Source organism: Salminus brasiliensis, chromosome 7, assembly GCF_030463535.1.
Source record: "Salminus brasiliensis chromosome 7, fSalBra1.hap2, whole genome shotgun sequence".
NCBI lineage: Eukaryota > Metazoa > Chordata > Actinopteri > Characiformes > Bryconidae > Salminus > Salminus brasiliensis.
Genome location: NC_132884.1, coordinates 29,154,179 through 29,174,408, shown reverse-complemented (window position 1 = coordinate 29,174,408; position 20,230 = coordinate 29,154,179). Strand labels below are relative to the sequence as shown.

General features: G+C 40.4%; 3 protein-coding genes across 4 annotated transcripts; all 3 read left to right on the top strand.

Moving 5' to 3' along the window:
- The first annotated feature begins 112 nt into the window (after positions 1 to 112).
- On the top strand, positions 113 to 8,936 carry uroc1 (urocanate hydratase 1). Its single transcript, XM_072683078.1, has 19 exons — positions 113 to 238; positions 913 to 1,043; positions 1,469 to 1,562; positions 1,736 to 1,795; positions 1,990 to 2,118; positions 2,498 to 2,559; positions 3,218 to 3,284; positions 3,854 to 3,997; positions 4,279 to 4,367; positions 4,875 to 4,937; positions 5,118 to 5,297; positions 5,604 to 5,701; positions 6,663 to 6,735; positions 6,829 to 7,018; positions 7,183 to 7,281; positions 7,439 to 7,538; positions 7,666 to 7,747; positions 8,214 to 8,313; positions 8,721 to 8,936. The coding sequence occupies exons 1-19, from the start codon at positions 113 to 115 to the stop codon at positions 8,856 to 8,858; spliced, it is 2,025 nt and encodes a 674-aa protein (XP_072539179.1). The 3' UTR covers positions 8,859 to 8,936.
- A 1,528-nt stretch (positions 8,937 to 10,464) lies between these two features.
- efcab12 (EF-hand calcium binding domain 12) lies at positions 10,465 to 13,389 on the top strand. 2 transcript variants are annotated; one of them, XM_072683077.1, is made up of 4 exons: positions 10,465 to 10,905; positions 11,102 to 11,306; positions 11,733 to 11,916; positions 12,054 to 13,389. In XM_072683077.1, the coding sequence occupies exons 1-4, from the start codon at positions 10,576 to 10,578 to the stop codon at positions 12,277 to 12,279; spliced, it is 945 nt and encodes a 314-aa protein (XP_072539178.1). In that variant the 5' UTR covers positions 10,465 to 10,575; the 3' UTR covers positions 12,280 to 13,389. The 2 variants fall into 2 exon arrangements, with proteins under 2 accessions (XP_072539178.1, XP_072539177.1); XM_072683076.1 differs by having other exon boundaries at positions 11,093 to 11,306.
- A 3,241-nt stretch (positions 13,390 to 16,630) lies between these two features.
- Positions 16,631 to 19,778, top strand: LOC140559734 (uncharacterized). Its single transcript, XM_072683337.1, has 7 exons — positions 16,631 to 16,640; positions 16,940 to 17,076; positions 17,355 to 17,442; positions 18,182 to 18,284; positions 18,469 to 18,793; positions 19,241 to 19,295; positions 19,576 to 19,778. The coding sequence occupies exons 1-7, from the start codon at positions 16,631 to 16,633 to the stop codon at positions 19,614 to 19,616; spliced, it is 759 nt and encodes a 252-aa protein (XP_072539438.1). The 3' UTR covers positions 19,617 to 19,778.
- The last annotated feature ends 452 nt before the right edge of the window (positions 19,779 to 20,230 follow it).

The window sequence follows — 20,230 nt, the reverse complement described above, 5'->3', positions numbered from 1 at the left end:
GAGGTAGGACACGAGGCTGATTATAATATTCTCTTCACCAGCCCTGCATTTGCTTTCCATCACACCAGAGCAATTCCTGTAAACCTTCTCAGCACTACTAGCACTACGAGTGATGGAGACTCTGAAGGAGCTTTGTGGAGGGTTACCTCTAAATCCTCTTCCACCAAACCATGGGAGAGACCCAAATGTCCCTCACGCACCTGTCCGCACCCCAAACCTCACTGCGGAGGAGGAACGGGTGAGTCAATCCATCAGCAAGTGTTTCACAAATAATAAAGATGTGCATCCACATAATGATGTGCATCGACATAATTATATTATATATAAAAACAAATATTGAATATATATAGAACCATCGTAACTCAAAGAACCATCTCGATGCTAAAATTGGTCTCGGTCTAGTTGAAACTCTTTAAACCCTTTAACCCTTTAAAACCCACTTGTTCTGTATATATATATATATATATATATATATATGTGTGTGTGTGTGTGTGTGTGTGTGTGTGTGTGTGTGTGTGTAAAATCCAGTATTCTGCTAAAAAGTACAGTGTCTTAATTTATTTTTAATTCTTTTGACTTTTAAAAATCTAATCAGTACTTTATTACTTAATTATTATCAAGGACATTTTAGATTATTTCATTTACTCTGGTCCATTTAGGTTCATCTATTACATTTCATTTGCAGTTGTGCTTGGGGTCCAAAGGTTAGGTGTTCCTAGACCCTGCTTAAAAACATACAGAATCCTCTGAAGCCTTTAAACACTGTTTGCAGCCCTGTCAATAATTAGAGAAGATTAGAGACGATGTAACCAGATGGAAAGAGAAGGTCTGTGTGTGTGAGACAGACAGTGAAAGAGAGTGATGGCAAAGAACAAACAGAGTTAATTGAAGCCTAACCCCTGTCTCCATCAGCTGGCCCTGAAGAATGCTCTAAGATATTTCCCTCCTGCTCTACACTCCACTCTGGCTCCAGAGTTTGCTCAGGAGCTCAGGCAGTATGGACACATCTACATGTACCGCTTCTGCCCTACTGTACGCATGAGGTATACGCAAACAGACTAATCAATGACTTACATGTCTTTTTAATAACCTAATAATCCTTTATAATACACATGCAAGTATGTACATATATACCCTTGTCACCTGCTCATCCTGCGTTTCTTGTGAAGTCAGTGGTGTTAACTGGGAGTTTACTGCAGCAACAGCCTCTGTTGTTCTGGGAAGGCTTTGCACAAGATACCCCATGATATGGAGCATGTGCTGCTGCTCCAGACCATCCTATTCTGTTGGCAAAGCATTTCTGCAGAGATTCTACCAGTCAGTGAATTTAATAATAAGAGAGGGTGTCTACAAACTGTCCCGCAATCTGCAGCCTCATGGTTTTATAGAATTTTATCTACTTAATAGGTCTTCACTTTGTCCTGTGTTTGTGTGTGTGTGTGTGTGTGTGTGTGTGTGTGTGTTGCAGGGCCTATCCTATTGATCAGTACCCCTGTCAGACAAGGCATGCTGCAGCCATCATGCACATGATCATGAATAATCTGGATCAAGCTGTAGCTCAGGTATGAACAGGCACACACACACATACACCTCTCCATATGTTCTCCACTCTTTACTGCATCTCGTCACCTGACACACTGATAACAACACAAACCCTTTATGTCTTTTGACATCAACATTCATCCCATTTTCCTGAGGTATCACTTACTCATTCTCATCTCTCTTACTTGCTTAGTTTCCACAGGAGCTTGTCACCTACGGAGGAAACGGACAGGTGTTCAGTAACTGGGCCCAGGTAATGTCCATTTACAAATAATATACTATACCCATATGTTTTAAGGAATTTTGTGTCATGTGTAAATAACCACCTTTCCAAAATGGGCCTTTCCAGAATGTGAGAGCAGAGAGAATATGAGAGAGAGATAGCAGGAACATATTGTTCTGGTTTTGTAAAGATTATTCTGAGTGTGTGTGTGTGTGTGTTTGTAGTTCTGGCTGGTGTTCCACTATCTGAGCACCATGAATGACGAGCAGACTCTGGTGATGTACAGCGGCCATCCTCTGGGCCTGTTCCCGAGCCTGCCCTCATCCCCACGCTGTGTCATCACCAACGGCATGGTACCACACAGTCACTCGGACACAGCTCACCCCTACCACTCTGTACAATGTCCAATGAAAAAAACATGTATCTCCGTTTTTGTCTGTTTCCTCCATTGTTTGAACCCTGTAGCTGTAGCTGCTCTGTACACTGTGTCACTAATTCTGGATGAATGGACCAATAGAAATGATCTAAATTACTTGGAATAAACTCTTAATTTACATTGACTTCCAATCAAACTTAAGAACATTTTTTGCCGCCTTCTGTACAAGTCACCATTGTGGAGATACATGTTTTTCATTGGATAGTGAGGACATGCTACAGTTTGATGTAGTTTGATTTTTGAATTTATTTTTGTGTGTAGTGATGCAGTGATGTGACTCCCTGTGCTCTTTCTAGGTCATTCCAAACTATTCCTCCAGGGAGAACTATGAGAAGATGTTTGCTCTGGGAATCACCATGTAAGATTCATATATTCTATGCTTTACTCTTAAAAAAGGTGGTACACAGGATTACTTTAAATGATGCCATAGAAGAACCAATTTTGGTTCCTAAAAGATCATCATCATTAGCAATAGCAATAAGGCAAGCGCAGAAACCATGACATTCTTGTCCTACCAGGTCCAGCTGAGGGATCCCCAGGCTCTTCCAGGCCAGCTGGGAGATATAATCACTCCTGCAAGTCCTGGGTCTTCCTCTGGGTCTCCTCCCAGTTGGTTGTGCCTAGTATACGCCAACGAAATGCGTCCTGGGGGGCTTCCTTATTAGATGCTCAAACCACCTCAGCTGGCTCCTCTCAGGAAGAGTGTCTCTCTTCCCTAAAGAACCATATGCGTTTAAGAGATCTGTGAGAAGAACCTTTGAATAATTTCTTTTAGAGGCTCTTCACACTTATACTTTTGCTTTTGTAAGGAACAAAAGTGGTTCTCCTATGGAACTGCTTAAACCACCCTGTGGAGCACCTTTTAGATAGCGTAGGTTTTGGTTAACTATGTTATTGACTGTGTATAGTTGTGTAGATCTGTTTTTTATTAATATTATTATTATTATTGTGTGCTTATTGCTGGTATATATCATTTTCTTTTCTGTGTGTGTGTGTGTGTGTGTGTGTGTGATCAGGTATGGGCAGATGACTGCTGGAAGTTATTGCTATATTGGCCCTCAGGGGATTGTCCATGGAACTATGGTATGTAACAGACACAACCTAAACTATTTGACTTAGTAATTTAGTTAGCTGAAGGGTTCTATGCTGTTTCAGTTATAACTGATAAGTGATTGAATCTGTACAAATGAAGCCAGCTTCCATGGAAAAAAGGGCTGTAGCTGTGGCCTTGATACGAGCATCTGCAAATATGTACACTATATGACCAAATGTTTGTGGACACCACTTCTAATGAATGCATTCAGATACTGATTCAGTATCAGATTCAGACCAGTTGCACCCTTTGCTGATGCAGATGTGCAAATACACACTCAGTTAGTCCCTGTAGAGAAGTATTACCAATAGAATAGGACTCTGTGGAGCAGATAAACATGAATCTATTGTCACCATCCACAATGCCCAATGCTCATTCTGGCACCGAATGTAATCAAATCCCCAAAGCAGTGATCCACAATCGAGTAGAAAACCTTCTAAAAGAAACAATGAATGGGCAGATGTCCCAATACTTTTGTCCATATAATGTATGTGAAAATGCCAGCTGATAAAAACTGTGAACATATATTTTTCTTCTCTCTTCTATCCTGGTTGTGTAGCTGACTGTGTTGAACGCAGGCCGGAGGTACCTTGGCACAAGTGACCTAAGAGGTCGTGTGTTTGTAACCTCAGGACTTGGAGGCATGAGCGGAGCACAGGCCAAAGCTGCTGTCATTGCTGGCTGTGTGGGAGTCATTGCAGAGGTCAGTTGTCATTCATTATACATTAAGCATGGACTAGACAGACCAATCAGTGTTGCATAGCTCAGCATAAAACAGTCCCTTTTCAGGTTGAGTGTAAGTATTACCCAGGGGTGGGGAACTGATGTCCTGAATCCAGGAAAATTACAAAAATGAGTACCCCTCCCCTGTCATGAACCATTATCCAATGTTCCACTAAAGCACAAAGGATACAGAAGTGCTGTCTCAGTACGTTCTTGTGGATCTTCAGTGAGTGTGCAACTAAAGCTGTGTTCTGCCCAAAGGTTGATGAGGTTCCTCTGAAGAAGAGACATGAGCAAGGCTGGCTGATGGAGGTCACTAATGACCTTGACCACTGCATGAAGCGCATCAGGTAACACACAATGCCATTCTTAAAGGAGCCAAAGCTACCATCGCTGGTAGGCCATCAGAGTATTCACAAAATGATCTCATCACCTTTCATACTGCAGTGCAGCTTACAGAGACAGGATACATGTGTTATATGCATGTGATATAATGATAGTAACTGATGAATGTAAGAATGAAGTTTTAGTATAAAACTACCCAGAACACCTTTTATCTGGGTTCAAATCCCAAGGCAAGACAGGAAATACTGAATAAACCTCTCTTCGTTCTCACAAACCTTGTGTATATGTATATACATGTATATAATTGACAATGTTCATTGATTAATAGTGGATTTAACCTTTTTAATTGCGGTGTGTGTGTTAAAAATTATTCAACCATCTTAAGTGTTCCTGGTGAGAAAGGTTGTTGATAGTGTATTTACAAGTATAACAGCAATAATTTTAAAAAAATCACATCTTTCGGTGATGCACAGACGGTAAATATGAAAAGCCAACAATTCCTTCTCTTACAGGGAGGCCAGGAAGTCAAAGATGGCCTTGAGTTTAGGTTACCATGGCAACATTGTGGATTTGTGGTAAGTGTTAATGGTCAAGTTTATGTGTAGTTAGGCAGTAAAGTGCAGTAAGTAAGAAAGCCAGTGTTAAAACCATTAAAGCATGGGGAAACTGAAATGAGTTAGATTACCATTAGCTTTCGTACTGTGATATGATATTAAACCATGAAGCTCAGTGTGTCTGTGTGCTTTGTGTAACAGGGAGCGTCTGTGGCAGGAGTACGAGCGCACTGGAGAGTTACTGGTGGATTTGGGTTCTGATCAAACATCACTGCATAACCCGTTTAGTGGTGGATATTACCCAGTCCAGCTCAGCTTTAAACAAGCCAACCAGCTCATGAACACTGACCCACAACTCTTCAGAACCACTGTTCATGAAAGGTACTGTGACAGAAACAAATGCAGACAGACGGACAGACACACACACACACACACACACACACACACACTCAGAGAAACCATGACTTATTAACCCCAGTGTCAATCACAGTACAGTGTTTACTGTCAGAACTGAGTGCCGGAGTCAGCACAGTTTACTGACTTCCCTCCGCTAACACACCTAGTTTACCTGGCAATTAACAGGTGAGTTGAGTAACTGTGCAGGAATCCAGCTCTCCTCTGGAGTTCCCTACCCATGCCTGGAGTCTGGAGTACTAATTGTAAATCCTACTGCCCTTCTCTCTTCAGCCTTCGCAGGCATGTAGCAGCCATTAATAAGCTGTCTGAGGAAGGAATGTACTTCTGGGATTATGGCAATGCCTTCCTTCTTGAGGCTAAGAGAGCAGGCAAGTATTTCTACAAAGCTTTCAATGTTGTAAGGGGGCTCAGCCAATTATGTTCCATGCATTTTTCCTCTAAACCTTGGAGGTTAGGATCAGTTTTTAGAGAGTTTAGAGACATGTGTGTGTAGCATGTGTGTTAATGACAAACAAGGTTCTCAAAATAAGTATTTATTATCCTACTTAATTATTCTTATTCTTAACATAATATACTCAATATAATATACATTATTACATTAAATGCAGCACAACCATGCATTAATAAAAACATTTAATTACATTCAATTTAACATTATTTACCACTACTGAAAGTATCAGGGGTTCTTTAGTAAAAGCAATTATTCTTTATACAACTATGAAAACTCAAAAAAAACATGCAAATGTTTTCATGGGTATTTGCCTGGATAAATGGTTCTATAAATGCAAGGAAACCCTTTTTTAAATGCTAGTTTATAGAACCAATATAAAATAGTTCAGTATAACAGCACAAAGAGTCCAAATAACCCTTCTGTGCTATATCGCCCCCTTCATGCTTACTGCAGTCTTTGTACTTAAAGTTGTACTTGTAGGAAACTTGTATTTCTTGATATAAATAAGCACTAGGACATTTTTAATATGTGTGAAAGGGCTACTGACCTTGATATGCACCGTAAGATTTAACTTTATAAAACGAAACCATGTCCACTCTTTCTTAAAGGCACATATGAATGAAAGTCATTTTTAAGGAAATTTAGAATTTTGCATGATTGATTAATGGCATTTTATACACTGAAAAGGCATTTACGTAAAGGGTGTATGTGGTGGGTTATGAATTTCTTTAGTTATTCAACAAGACAATATTGGACTTGGAAAAGAAGGGGCGTGTCATGTCATTGACCTATTGACACTACAATGTAGTGTAATGTAGAAATGGCACAAAGACACAAATACAAAGTTTTTGATGTAATACTGCTGCTATCTCTCCTAGGTGCTGATGTGGAAAAGAGTGGAGGAGGAGCTACAGAGTTTAAGTATCCCTCATACGTCCAACACATAATGGGGTTAGTCACTAACTCACAAAGTTACACACATACACATCCCAGCCTTTCTCACAGCGTCACTGATTTTCACCTTTTCCCTTTGTGTGTGTGAAGCGATATCTTCTCGCTGGGTTTTGGGCCCTTCCGCTGGGTGTGTACCTCAGGTGACCCCGCTGATTTGGCAAAGACTGATGACATTGCCACTGCTGTGCTTGAACAGATCAGTGCCTCTGTAACCGAGCGAGTTCGGCAGCAGTACAATGACAACATCCGCTGGATCCGCGAAGCTGGGAAACACAACATGGTACGGTCCACTTACCACTGGGTGAACTGAACTCAAATCAAAGCCCAGTAATTTCCACTTACTCATGAATATCCCTGGAGACACAGTTGATTCATACCCTTTAAACTGTTTGCTCTCGCTCAACAACCACTGTGATGATTATGGTTGTGTGTTTCTGTGTATAGGTGGTGGGCTCTCAGGCCCGTATTCTCTACTCAGACCAGAGGGGGAGAGTGTCCATAGCATTGGCCATAAACAAAGCTGTCGCAGATGGCAGAGTTACAGTAAAGCTCAATGAACACATACACTCACTGACTGTTTTGTGTATATTTTAGTATAGCCTACCAACTACACAGCTTAATGCATGCTAATATTGATATGATAATATATTGATATGGAGGGTAAATTTCTCTGTCTCTCGCTTGCTCTCTCGCTTTCCAGGCACCTGTAGTGATAAGCAGAGATCATCATGATGTCAGTGGTACAGACAGCCCCTTTAGAGAGACATCTAACATTTATGATGGGTCGGCCTTCTGTGCAGGTACTTATGCTGAAACACACACACACACACACACACACACACACACACTCATAATGTTTTTTTGTAAATGTCTTTTTTTAAACAGATCTAACTGTTCTAACTCTATTCCTCTGTGTTTGTGTTTTAGACATGGCTGTGCAAAACGTAATTGGTGATGCATTTCGTGGTGCCACATGGGTTGCTTTGCATAATGGAGGTGGTGTTGGATGGTAAAGGACATTCAAAATGTAATCTTTATCAATGATCACTATTTGGAGATAATGAATGGAGAACACTAAATATCCAAAAGTTTGTAGACACTTACTCATTCAACATATCTATTGAAATCGAGAGTTTTAATTGGGAGTTTGCATCAGTTACAGCCTCTTCTGGGAAGGCTTTACACTAAATTTTGGAACATTGCTCTGAGGATTTGATTGCATTCTGCCGCAAGACCATTAAGTGAGGTCAAGTACTGACAATGGAGAGAATATGCCGCAGGGCAAGGTAGCTCTGTTGGCGCAAGCACACCCTGTGTCAGCAACTGATGCACCATAAAGTAGTTGAATTCACTTATTAAAAGAAGTGTCAAGATACTTTTCGCCAAATAGGGTATGATTCAGCGGCGTGTTTGGAGTAATTAACTTACTCAGGTCTGTGATTATATCTAAGGATATCTAAATCTTTTTAATACAGGGGAGAGGTGATGAATGGAGGCTTTGGCTTGGTTCTGGATGGCTCAGAGGAGGCTGGGAATAGAGCCAGAACGATGTTGAACTGGGATGTGTCTAATGGAGTAAGTGCTTGCTGTTTTCATTCAAAACAACAAGCAGCACACCTGATTCCACTTGTTTGATCAATTCTTGTTTGATCAAAGTCTTGTAACTTCTAATGACTGATCACATGTGCTTCTGCTTGGCTGGAATAAAAACCTGCAGCCACACAGGCCCTTTGCGGATAAGATACCCCTGCAGTAGACTTATTAGCCCATGTGTAAGAAATGCTCCAGCTGACATCCTTTAAGTGTATACATTTCAGGAAATATGCCTTGGCCTGTTAGCATGTGGTCTAAGTTATGGGGTCTACTGAATAGAAAAGTAAACAAAGCTACAAAAAGCCACAGAAGTGACAGAAATGCTTCCACCTAATGCAATTCTCTACTGATCCCAGTAAAACACTACATAATGATGCTCGTTTCTGCAGGTGGCTCGGAGATGTTGGTCGGGAAACTCAAATGCCTATGAGACTATCCAGCTCACCATGGAGGATCAGACACAGTTGCGAGTTACCATGCCTTACCATGTACAGGATGAACGTATACTATACCGAGCATTGCAGTGAACTACACCCCTCTCCTACTTCATCACACTTCTGTAATGTAATGGTTTATAATAGTGTGCAGGAGATACAGTACACAGTAGAGGACATATGAGTTCTTCTACACACACCATATTCCGTAGTATGCAGTAAATCAGGCATAGCAGTAATACAGTAATTTTAGGAGATTTTGAGAAGTTTCATACCATGATAGATTACTAAAGCCATGGTTCCATTCATTTGTCCATCTGTGATTAATCCAATTACATGTGAACTAGTAACTGCACTATACCCTGGTTGTTGGCTCTTTACTCATGTAAGTAAGTAACTATAACAAATGTGATGGAAAATGTTCCTTGTCACAACCCTCCTCCACCTGAGAGCTAGCTAACAAACATCTGCTCAATTCTGAAAAAGCTCCTTATTTTCCAAACCAAGATCAACCCGAATGTGAATCACATGATAATGTGTGACCATGAGAACATTTGTATTCTCACATATGAACTTCTTCATTAATTAATACATAAATTTGTTAGGTGCAATCATTTTGGACGGCTATTTTATATTGTATTTTTAATGTCTCAATCTGTGACCTAATCATGGCTTTCGTTGCTGGTACAGACATGTCTGCCTCTGGTTTGATTAACATGTCAGGCCTGATTAAAGCTCTGTCAATGACTAACCTGTGTAAAAGATTACATATAGCAGAGTAAATGCATTACAACACCCCAGGAAAGTAGAAATCCATTTACTATAAAACTAGTTTTGCCCGCATCAGTACAAAGCCTGTAGCCTCCCTGTAAACTCTTACATATAAGACAAAAGTAATGGACACACAAATAAACCGCCGAGCTCTGCTTGTAACATTAGCTTGGCTGTCATGGAGTCAGTTCAGAGTACAGGGGCCAGACTCACAAAAGTGACTTAAGAAATTCATTTGAATTCTCCCAAATTCCTAAATATTTTACAATAACTTTACAATAGCCTCATACTTATTTCTTAGTCTGTCAGTTCAGAAGTTCAGAAGGTCAGCTCTAAAATGATCAGTTTAAATAGTTGAATTACTAAAAAATAGTGTCTAATTATTTATGTATAATACTTAGACATTGTTTTAATAATGTCTACCAATAATTGAATTATTTATTATTAATTTTTTTATATATATTTATTTATTATTTTTAATTCAACATATTTTTATTATTACAAGTAGTACTGGTAATACCTACAGAAGGAAAGTGGATTTCCACCCTCACTTCTAGTTCTTGTTTGCTGACTTTTTGAACGCTTAGTTTAGTTACTGTCCAAAGCACGATTTTAACTGAATAGTGGGAAATTAAACATGTGTCTCGCGTCGTGTGTGAGAAGCTGTAATGCAGCACAAACGGATCGTTATAATTGGCTACAAACAGAAAAACAAGAGTTTATAATTTGGGGAAATAATTAAGACTTTCTTAAGAGAATATTTGATAAGGATTTTTAGGATCTGTATTCATAAATGGTTTAGTTGTTGTCTCAACACTCAAGTTTTTTTTCTTAGGGAAGTTTTTGTGAATCCGGTCCCAACGCTCTGCTTGTGCGCTAGTTGTCATGGATACACACGCGCAAACTACAGCCTCCACTTTTGACTCGAGCCTATTCGAAAACCGTCCTCCCATACCCGCCCCCATAAGCGGCCCGGGGCTGAAGGGAGGGTTCAGGCGGTTAAAGAAGCGATATTTGTTCTAGAAAAACCTGAAACAAAATGGCGTGCCTCATCGTGGAGCCCCCGATACCAAAGTACAGTGTCTCGGTTCACCGCGCGCGAGTTAAAGCCCCTCCGACTCCAGCCGAGACCTGCAGAACAGGACCAGGCCTCGAGGCGCAGAGCTACACCGGGGCAGGAGGCGCGGAGCTGGCAGAGTGGATCAGAGAGAGGAGAGCGCAGCGCTGGACGCTGGACCACCTGGGCGACTTGGATGGGTGGCTGCACAGAAAGCCCACCCTCACTGATCTGGAATGCTTGGTCATGGACCGACGGAAGACAACTGGGGAAAACCCAACTCCATCTCGGCTGCTCCCTGACATGGCCATGGTACTCTCTCAAATCGCACACACTACTACTACTACTACTACTACTACTACTACTACTACTACTTAGATCTGGTCATTTTTAACCCCCTATCGCTTATTCACGGTTTACTATACTATCAACACCAGCACTGTTTTGCAGCTTAGGATGCTACATGCTCATCTTTGCTGTTTGATTTCTGATGTCTGAGCTGTTGCAGAGTGGTGTGCGAAGTGAAGAGGTTCTGGTCAGCCAGCAAACAGCCAGGATGGCTAGTGAGACCCACATACACCCATCCACTCCGAGAGGTCCCACAGGCAGGGCGGTGGAGGACTTCAGGAAACAGATTCAGGGAGAATATCTACACTCTCTGAAGCAGTGCCAAAAGCATGAGCTGCCAATTAGCCAATCCACACTACAGAGAGGTACTCAGACTTCAACAAATGTAGATTCACCCTAATTCTTCCAGTAGACATTCTTATTTAGGGCAGTTTACAGATTTCACAAGTAGTCGAAGCTAAACACATATTCTGTAATGCGTTATGACTTAATACACAAGAGCCATATGGTACAAATAATAAGTGCTGTTGCTATACCTACTCATCCCACAGCCCAGATGCCCTCTAGCTAGCTGCTTTGCATTGGACATGTTGACCTTAGGCTCATGTGCAGCTGCTTCAGATCATCCTATTCTACTGGCAGTGCTTTTCTATGGAGTTTATAAGGGCTGTGTGTGCTCTGTTGAAGAGCAATGGTGCACCTTTAAGTAGCTGACATAATTATGTACACTTATATACACATAAAGATCAACACATAAGCATTCATGCATACTCTGGGTTTCTCCTTCTTAGCTCTCCTGCATCCTGAAGATGTAAACATGTGTAAGAGACTGGCATTAAAGCAGACAGGTTCAGGATCTCTTCTTAGCGTTGGGGTGTGTGAGAGAGGACGCAGCATCCCTCCACAAGACGAAAAAAAAGAGGAGAAGGATAAGGAGGGAAAAAAAGCAACGCCACATAAAGTCTACAAAAATGTGTAAGTGTCAGTGACGTGCTGCACACACAGTGGAACAGTTACCTATCAGTTACTTACAGACATTGTGTGAATAAGAGCAATGTGTGTTAATGAGAACAACAGGCCTCACACTGTCTTGGTGTGTGTTTCTGCGCTAGGAGCAAGAGGCAACCTTTCACCCGGCATGCAGACCCTAATGCATTCTGGCCAGGCCACGATAGCCACGTGCGGTTCTATCAGCCTGAGAGGTCTAACCGTCCTGAGAATGTCCTGTTTCATCTCATTAAGCACAACCCAGCTACAAGCCCTGGACACTGGCCTGTCAATCAGGCAGGATACTTCACCTCTGGAGACATTAACAAAAACAAGACCTATTGCTTGTAGAGACTTTTGTCTTATGGCTGCAACCTTAAACCCTCTACTATACTCCTGGAACCCATTGTTTAAGTTCCAGCCCTAATCTAACACAAGGCCGTAATGGCTCAGACTCTCCTAAAGACTGAATCATCTGAACCGGCCATGCCATGGTAGTTTTCTCCTGGAACTTGAATGTTCAAAGGTTCCTTCTATAAACTTCCAGATCGTCATTATTATGCATTTTACAATTGTCTGCTGCACAATTACAACTCCCCTATAGTAATATACATATGCTTTTATGCATACATCATGCTTTTTGGAAATTCTTATTGACTTCATTCCAGCACAGAATATATCATATATCCAAGGGTGTTCACAATGAATTTTGTGATTTGAAAATCTTGACCCACAAGTTAAACACATGTAAATTCAGGGTTGGGATGTATTGAGAAAAAAACAAAAAAATAATGGCTAAAACAGCAAAAACATTCTTCGTTTTCAGTGTCAATGTAAAGATATTTTATTCCTGGCTAATGTAGAAAAAAAGATATACACAAATTATAAAATAATAAAAATGAAGTATCTGTATTTGTTCCACTCTGTATTCAGAAAAGCTAATATGGACAGTTACCTTTTCAGATTGAAACCTATTTAATAAAAACACACAAACAGCATCAGCGCTCATTTATTAACTCATTTTAAATCAGCATATGGTGTAATAGTAATCATGTTTCTTTGCAAACACTGATGATTCTGCTAAAGCATGAGTAGATGAATAAATCACTGTGATTATCAGTTTTCTGTCTCAGCTTTACTGAAGCTTTTACTCAGCTTTAATAAAGATGAAAAGTCTGAATGGTTTCCTCAGTAGCCTTCAGTAATGTGCTAAGTACCGGTGCATGTGTTTTACAACAACTCATAAAACACAGAAAGGCATGACTGTATAGACTTTATGAGAGTCCCCTGGTCAAATGTCCTGCTTTTCATTAGTTCAGGTTCAGAGAGTCCTGCTTGGGATTGTGTAAGCAGTACTGGACTGAAGCTGGACATGAGGGCAAAAGAAGAAGTGAATATTTCCACAAATGTATAAAGAGGATAATTACATACAGTAAAAGAGTAAAACACACATGTTGTGTGTGATGTGTATTCTGAGTATGTTACTTTTTATGTATTTTATGTTACTTTTTTTGCATTTTGAATCCTGCATATTTCAAATTTCATTACTACAGTTTTTTACTATTTCGAACTGTGAATGTAAGTTAACGGCTTGCGGCCTTCAGTAAGATTGATGTTATATATAACCACTAGATGGTGGTGTTACGGTGCACAATACAAAAAGAGCAATCCCGAATTACTGTCTGAGGACTATTACCATTCATATCAATTCATATCTGAGAGCTTCAACAGAACTGAAATTGGCTGATTCTGTGACATAGATGTGTACATACAACATACAGTGTAAGGTCTTATGAAACAGATACTTTCCAATCATTTGCTGTTTAATAGGGTTTGTGTGTTTGTGTGTGTGTGTGTGTGTGTGTGTGTGTGTGTGTGTGTTTGGGCATATGTGATGAGAATATTGCTGAACATGGTGCACAATTATTTGCATTTGGAAGTTCAGCAATGTGTGTGTGTGTGTGGGGGGGGGGTGTACTGTATTTGTATAATCAGAAGTTAGACCTGGGCACAAATGTGAATGTAGTGTGGAGAAAGTAGTTATTAGAGGAGTCCAGAAACATGTCGCGGGTTTTAAGTACGCTTTTGTCCACTCGAGAGAACGGCCTCCTCTTCAACATGCTCGGCCAGGACTGCAGCGTGAGTGCACACAGTTTCTCCACTCCAGGAAAGCTTTATTTCTATGATTTTGTGTCTTTCTAAAGCTGATCTAATGTGCATAATGCCTACCTTTATATGTATTGTTTATATATCCAGGTACCTTGGACTTTACTACTACTAAACAGTTACTACTGTTTAGAATTATAGTTCAGTCACTGCTATATTAACTAATATATAAGCAATGTGTGTGTATTAGGGTTTGGACAAAAACTACAGATTTGGTTAAAATACAAATGATTTAGAATAGAATAGAATATATATATATATATATATATATATATATATATATATATATATATATATATATATATATATATATATATATATATACAGTGAGTCCAAGAAGTATTTGATCCCTTGCTGATTTTCTTTGTTTGCCCACTAATAAAGACACTATCCTTCTGCACTTTTAATGGTAGATATATTCTAACATGGAGAGACAGAATATCAAGACAAAAATCCAGAATATAATTTTAAAGAATATATTTTAATTAATTTGTATTTCAATGAGGAAAATAAGTATTTGATCCCTCTTGCCAAACACACTCAATACTTAGTGGCAAAGCCTTTGTTTGCAAGCACAGCGGTGAGACGTTTGTTGTAGTTAACCACAAGTTTAGCACACACACCAGGGGGAATTTTGGCCCACTCTTCTTTGCAGATCCTCTCTAAATCATGAAGGTTGGTGGGCTGTCGCTTGGCAACTCTGACCTTCAGCTCCCTCCATAGATTTTCGATCGGATTGAGGTCTGGCGACTGGCTGGGCCACTCCATGACCTTAATGTGATTTTTCTTGAGCCAATCCTTTGTTGCCTTTGCTGTATGTTTAGGGTCGTTATCATGTTGGAAGACCCAACCACGGCCCATTTTCAGATCCCTGGCAGAGGGGAGGAGGTTGTCCCTCAGGATTGTGCGGTACATGGCTCCATCCATCTTCCCAGTGATGCGGTGAAGTAGCCCTGTACCCTTGGCAGAGAAACACCCCCAAAACATTATGCTTCCACCTCCATGCTTGACGGTGGGCACAGTGTTCTTGGGGTCATAGGCAGCATTTTTCTTCCTCCACACATGGCGGGTGGAGTTGAGGCCAAAAAGTTCAATTTTGGTCTCGTCTGACCACAAAACCTTCTCCCAATAACTTGGTTCATCTTTCAAATGATCATTGGCATACTTGAGGCGCGCCTCCACATGTGCTCTCTTCAGCAGGGGTACCTTTCGGGCACTGCAGGATGTGAATCCATTGTTGCGCAAAGTGTTGCCAATTGTTTCCTTGCAAACTGTGGTCCCAGCTGCCTTCAGGTCATTTGCTAACTCCTGCCGAGTGGTTGCAGGACGATTTCTGACTGTTCTCAGCATCATTGCCACCCCACGAGGCGAAATCTTCTTTGGAGCACCGGGCCGAGGTCTGTTGATTGTCATGTTATACTCTTTAAACTTTCTGATAATTGCACCAATAGTTGTTACTTTCACATCCAACACCTTACTAATCTTTTTGTAGCCCATTCCAGCTTTGTGAAGGTCAACAATTCTGACTCTGAGGTCCTGTGACAGCTCTTTGGTTTTACCCATGTTGGAGACTTGAAATCTGTGTGATCTGTCTGATTCTGTGGACAGGTGTTTTTCACACAAGTGATTAGTGAGAACAGGTGGCTTCAGGTCAGGTAACAAGTTGATTGGGAGTGTCTAACTGGTCTGTAAAAGCCAGAACTGCTAATGAATACTAAGGGATCAAATACTTATTTCACTCCATGAAATACAAATCAATTAATATATATTCCTTAGATTTATTTTCTGGATTTTCTTTTTAATATTCTGTCTCTCCATGTAAGAATACATCTACCATTAAAAGTATAGAATGATCATGTCTTTATTAGTGGGCCAACGAAGAAAATCAGCAAGGGATCAAATACTTCTTGGACTCACTGTATATATATATATATATATATATATATTACACTTTACTTATTAAACATTAATTAAACACGAATAACCATTAATTGCACTCTAAATGGGAATAAACTGTAGCTCAGAAGGTTATAGTTATATAGTTATAGCTTGTCTGTGGTTGTTGTCATCTGAGACATCTGTGTTTATTTAGAAACTCATTTGTTTATGGTAGCTGTGAATGCTGCACTGTGTTCTCTTCCTGCACAACTGATTTTACTGGCAAAAACAACAGACAACATTTATTTATTACTATTTGGGCTTGTTTTGTGTGTGTGTGTGTGTGTGTGTGTGTGTCTGTGTGTATTCCAGGTGTCTGCATGCGCAGTGGCGCAGCTGTTCATGGCGACTGCAGCTCGTAGAGGTCAAAAGTCAGAGTGGAAATTTCACAGTTGTGGAGTTGTGTGTTTGGTGCAGGACAGGACTTTACATTCATCATTTATACGTGTCTTCTGCGTCAAGGTCACACACACACACACACACGAGCAAGAACACATACTAGCCCTATTCTTTATATGGCCATTATACTCTTTCTTTGATATAGGCATATCCGACTAACTGTCCAATGTGACCATAAAATGCAATCATTCTAAACTCTATGGCCAAAGGTATGTGGACAAATCTAATTGATTGGGTTTAGGTGTCTCAGCCACACCCACAGCTCAAAGGTGTATGTGTCTTCACAAAGCCCTGACTTCAACCCCATTAAACACCTTTGTGATGAATTGGAATGTCGATGGTGAGCAGGGCCTTCTTTTCCAGAATCAGTGTTTGACCTCAAAAATACTCTTCTGACCGAACGGGCACAAATTGCCCATGGTTCTGGAACAGGATCCAACAAACTTATATGTGATGATCAGGTGTCCACATACTTTGATGATGTTGAATTGCTTCTTATGTGTTCTAGATGTTTATTCAGTTACTGCAGCAGTAACATCTGTGTGTTTCCCTCAGCAGAAAGCGAAGCTGCTTTGGGAGCAGGAGCTGTACACACCGTTTGAGTATTTAGCACCCTGTCCCTATTTCCACACGTTTCCAGGAGATGTTAGTCTCTCTACATTTTAACCCCTTCCCCACACTTTTTTCCTAAGTATAATGATGAATATTTTAAGTTTTAAATAATACTTCTGTATTTGTCATAATCTATCTCTGCTGCATCTTTACCACCATTGTTTTACATACAAAATTACCTTAGCAAGTCACTGTACTTAAAAAAACAACAACAACAACAGAACACCTGTTGACTCAGTTATTTCAGCTTTGGATAAGGTTTAAAAATGCTTTCTTTAAGCATCTGCTGACTTATCTATCTTTTGCTACAGGACTGCCAGACTGGACTGAATTTTACTGATGAGGAGGAGGCTGGCCTTTTCTACAGCGCTGTACAGAAGAGTATCCAGAATAGCAAAGGTCTGCACAACAACATGCATTAATACACGTTCCAGCTTTACACTGAACCCACAGTGTTATTCAGTCATACACAGCAGCAGGTGGCAGTGTAAATGTGTGGTTGAATGTTGAATTTTCCCAATCCCAATACACACCGATCAGCCATAACATTAAAACAGGTGAAGTGACATAGATTATTTTTTTCTACAGTGGCATCTGTGAGGGGTCAATATATTATGCAGCAAGTGAACAGTCAGTGCTTGAGGGTGATGTGTTAAAAGCAGGGAAAATGGGAAAGCATTAGAATCTGAGCCAATTTAAAAGCAGTAGTCAGGAGCCAATAATGTAAACAAACATTTTAGTCTAGGTCCCTTGATGCCCCCCTCCACCTACGATCCTAGATTGCCACTTCCATAATTTTCTGAGGTTCACACCTCTGGCAGCAGTCATTGATCAGAACTAGGCATCTGTATCCGGCCTGTCAGAGTAGAGTAAGCAGGGCGGGGATGAGTCTTATGCCAAACCAATCTGTGTGGAATTTAGAGTCCTCTAGAATATGAAATACTGAAAATCAAATTGAATCGTGACCTTAAAATCGAGCATTTTAAGAACATGTGAATCATTAGACCACTGTATCACAGACCACCGTATTCTATTAAATCACACAACAGTAATGCAGCTACAGTTACAGTAATATTTCTCTTGTTGGTATTGTGACAATAATATTGTCATGTCACTAAATCCTAATTGTGTTCTGTAGAACACCCCGTGTTCATGCGCAGCAACAGTCTGGACTCCACATCTGGCTGGCTGCTGAGGGACAAGCTGAACACATGTGCAACTCAATCTGGAAAAGACAGCTGGTGAGCAGAATCCACTCCTGTACACACACTCCAAACCCCTTACAGTTCCAATGTGCACACTTTGTGAATTCATTCTAACTTCTGATTTCTGTCATCTCTGAGGGCTTGATTGGATCTGTAGCTCTGAACGCTGATCTGCTTGACTAAGTTATGCAATGTTGCATAATTCTGTTTCATTCTGCAGCTCGTCATCCCCCAAAACTCCAACCCCCACTCACTTTAAGGCGAGCGCTCCATCCAATTCACCACTCCAAGAGTCCAGTCCAAGTTTTTTCTCAACTAACCAGTCGTTCAGTTATTGGAAGACTCTCCCCAACCCTAAAACTGCATCGGTTTCTCTGGCCCAGAAGAAGGGACCCCTGCCCCCCGTTCCTTCAAATGGAACTGCTGCCTCTGCTAGCACCCTTTACAATGTGAACCTGAGCAGCCTTTCTATCCCACTACCCCCATCTTACCCAGCCCCCAAAATAAATTCAACAGGAGTGAGGAAAAGTGCTAGCTTTGCTCCGGTGAGTAAACAACAAATAGACTACTGTATATAACAAGACATTTAGACTACCTTCACACAGCAGGTAAAAGTTGGACAGGGTCAGACTGTTCACATATTCAGTTGGATGTGTGACACACAATTCCGATTTTGATCACTTTTATATGTGGTATTGAAATCATACATATCTAACATGTCACCCAGTCTGAACAGCCAGATTGGAGTTTATGCGTCAATCCAACATGACCTTCACAATAAATGTGTCACGTGAAGCATTTATCTTTTGTGCCTGTGCCTCAGTTTAGGAGTGTGAACTGTTCAGACCAATGCCGGATATAGGTGACATTAAAAAGCTATAATGAACAGCCCTACAAAAATCTTTCTGTGTGAACGTAGGCTTAGGTAGGCCTACAGGTACAGCTGTATAAAATGACTATGTATTAAAGCATATTTCTGCATTTAATTTAAGAGAGGAAATCATTCTCCTGGTGCCCTGAAGCGACAAAGGAGCTTGCATTTTACAGGTTACTTTGCTCTTCATTCTTTCTGACACAGCAGCTTTCATAAATGTTATGCAGACAATTGGTGGAAAACAATCACACTTAGATGATTTTACCACACACCTCACCACAAATGCATTCTGTCAGTCAAGACATGTGTGACTGTAGTACTGCTAATGGTACAAGCAAGTACTGTAACATATACTCTCATTAGCAGTGTGCAAACCACATGCTTAAATCCTCACCCTCACCTCAAAAGCTGTCATTTTGAATACTTACAGTTCTTATTTGTCTGTCTTTGTAGCTGACATACAGGCAGACACTCACTACGAGGATGATGAGTAAAAGCACCCGAAAATCTTCAAGTACAACACAGCTGTTACAGTAAAACACCCTGCTTAATAACCTGAATATAGGACATTTTCTCCCACCATTAATAAACTGTACATTAACATACTGTACGTACTTAACACTCTTTCCTCTGCTACTGAATATTTTATTCATGATCTCTGATGTCACTGCATGATTATTATAGAATTAGTTGAGCTTTCTTTCCAGCCATGCTCTGATTAAGCAATTAGAAGTTGTGGAAGACAGCATCTCTATTGGAACACTGTATCCCTGTGTGTGTGTGTGTGTGTGTGTGTGTGTGAATCAGCTTGACTCACTCCTCTCTTGCAACATTAAAGACTTCAGTGGAAATAAAGAACTTGTAAAGAATTGATGTATGAGTAAGGGGTGTTCAATGTGAAAGTGCCCATGAGTACAGTACATTTATCCTGACAACTATATTAGAGGTGCCAAAGAATGCATTTATTGAATATTTTAATATTGTTGTTATTTGATGAATAAATCAAATAACAAATAAAAATGTGCGGGTTGAGGCATGATTAAATGTAATTTAAGTGATTTTTCTTTCACAAAAAAAACATGGGGTGATTTACAGAACTGTGACGGGC

Coding starts and splice junctions, on each gene's coding strand:
- efcab12 (XM_072683076.1), top strand. CDS start 10,576: ATGGCGTGCCTCATCGTGGAGCCCCCGATACCAAAGTACAGTGTCTCG. Junction 11,307..11,732: donor CCAATCCACACTACAGAGAG/GTACTCAGACTT, acceptor TCTCCTTCTTAG/CTCTCCTGCATCCTGAAGAT. Junction 11,917..12,053: donor CATAAAGTCTACAAAAATGT/GTAAGTGTCAGT, acceptor TTTCTGCGCTAG/GAGCAAGAGGCAACCTTTCA.
- LOC140559734 (XM_072683337.1), top strand. Junction 17,077..17,354: donor TCCACACGTTTCCAGGAGAT/GTTAGTCTCTCT, acceptor CTTTTGCTACAG/GACTGCCAGACTGGACTGAA. Junction 18,285..18,468: donor CAATCTGGAAAAGACAGCTG/GTGAGCAGAATC, acceptor TTCATTCTGCAG/CTCGTCATCCCCCAAAACTC.
- uroc1 (XM_072683078.1), top strand. CDS start 113: ATGGAGACTCTGAAGGAGCTTTGTGGAGGGTTACCTCTAAATCCTCTT. Junction 3,998..4,278: donor GTGTGGGAGTCATTGCAGAG/GTCAGTTGTCAT, acceptor TTCTGCCCAAAG/GTTGATGAGGTTCCTCTGAA. Junction 5,702..6,662: donor TCTTGAGGCTAAGAGAGCAG/GCAAGTATTTCT, acceptor TATCTCTCCTAG/GTGCTGATGTGGAAAAGAGT.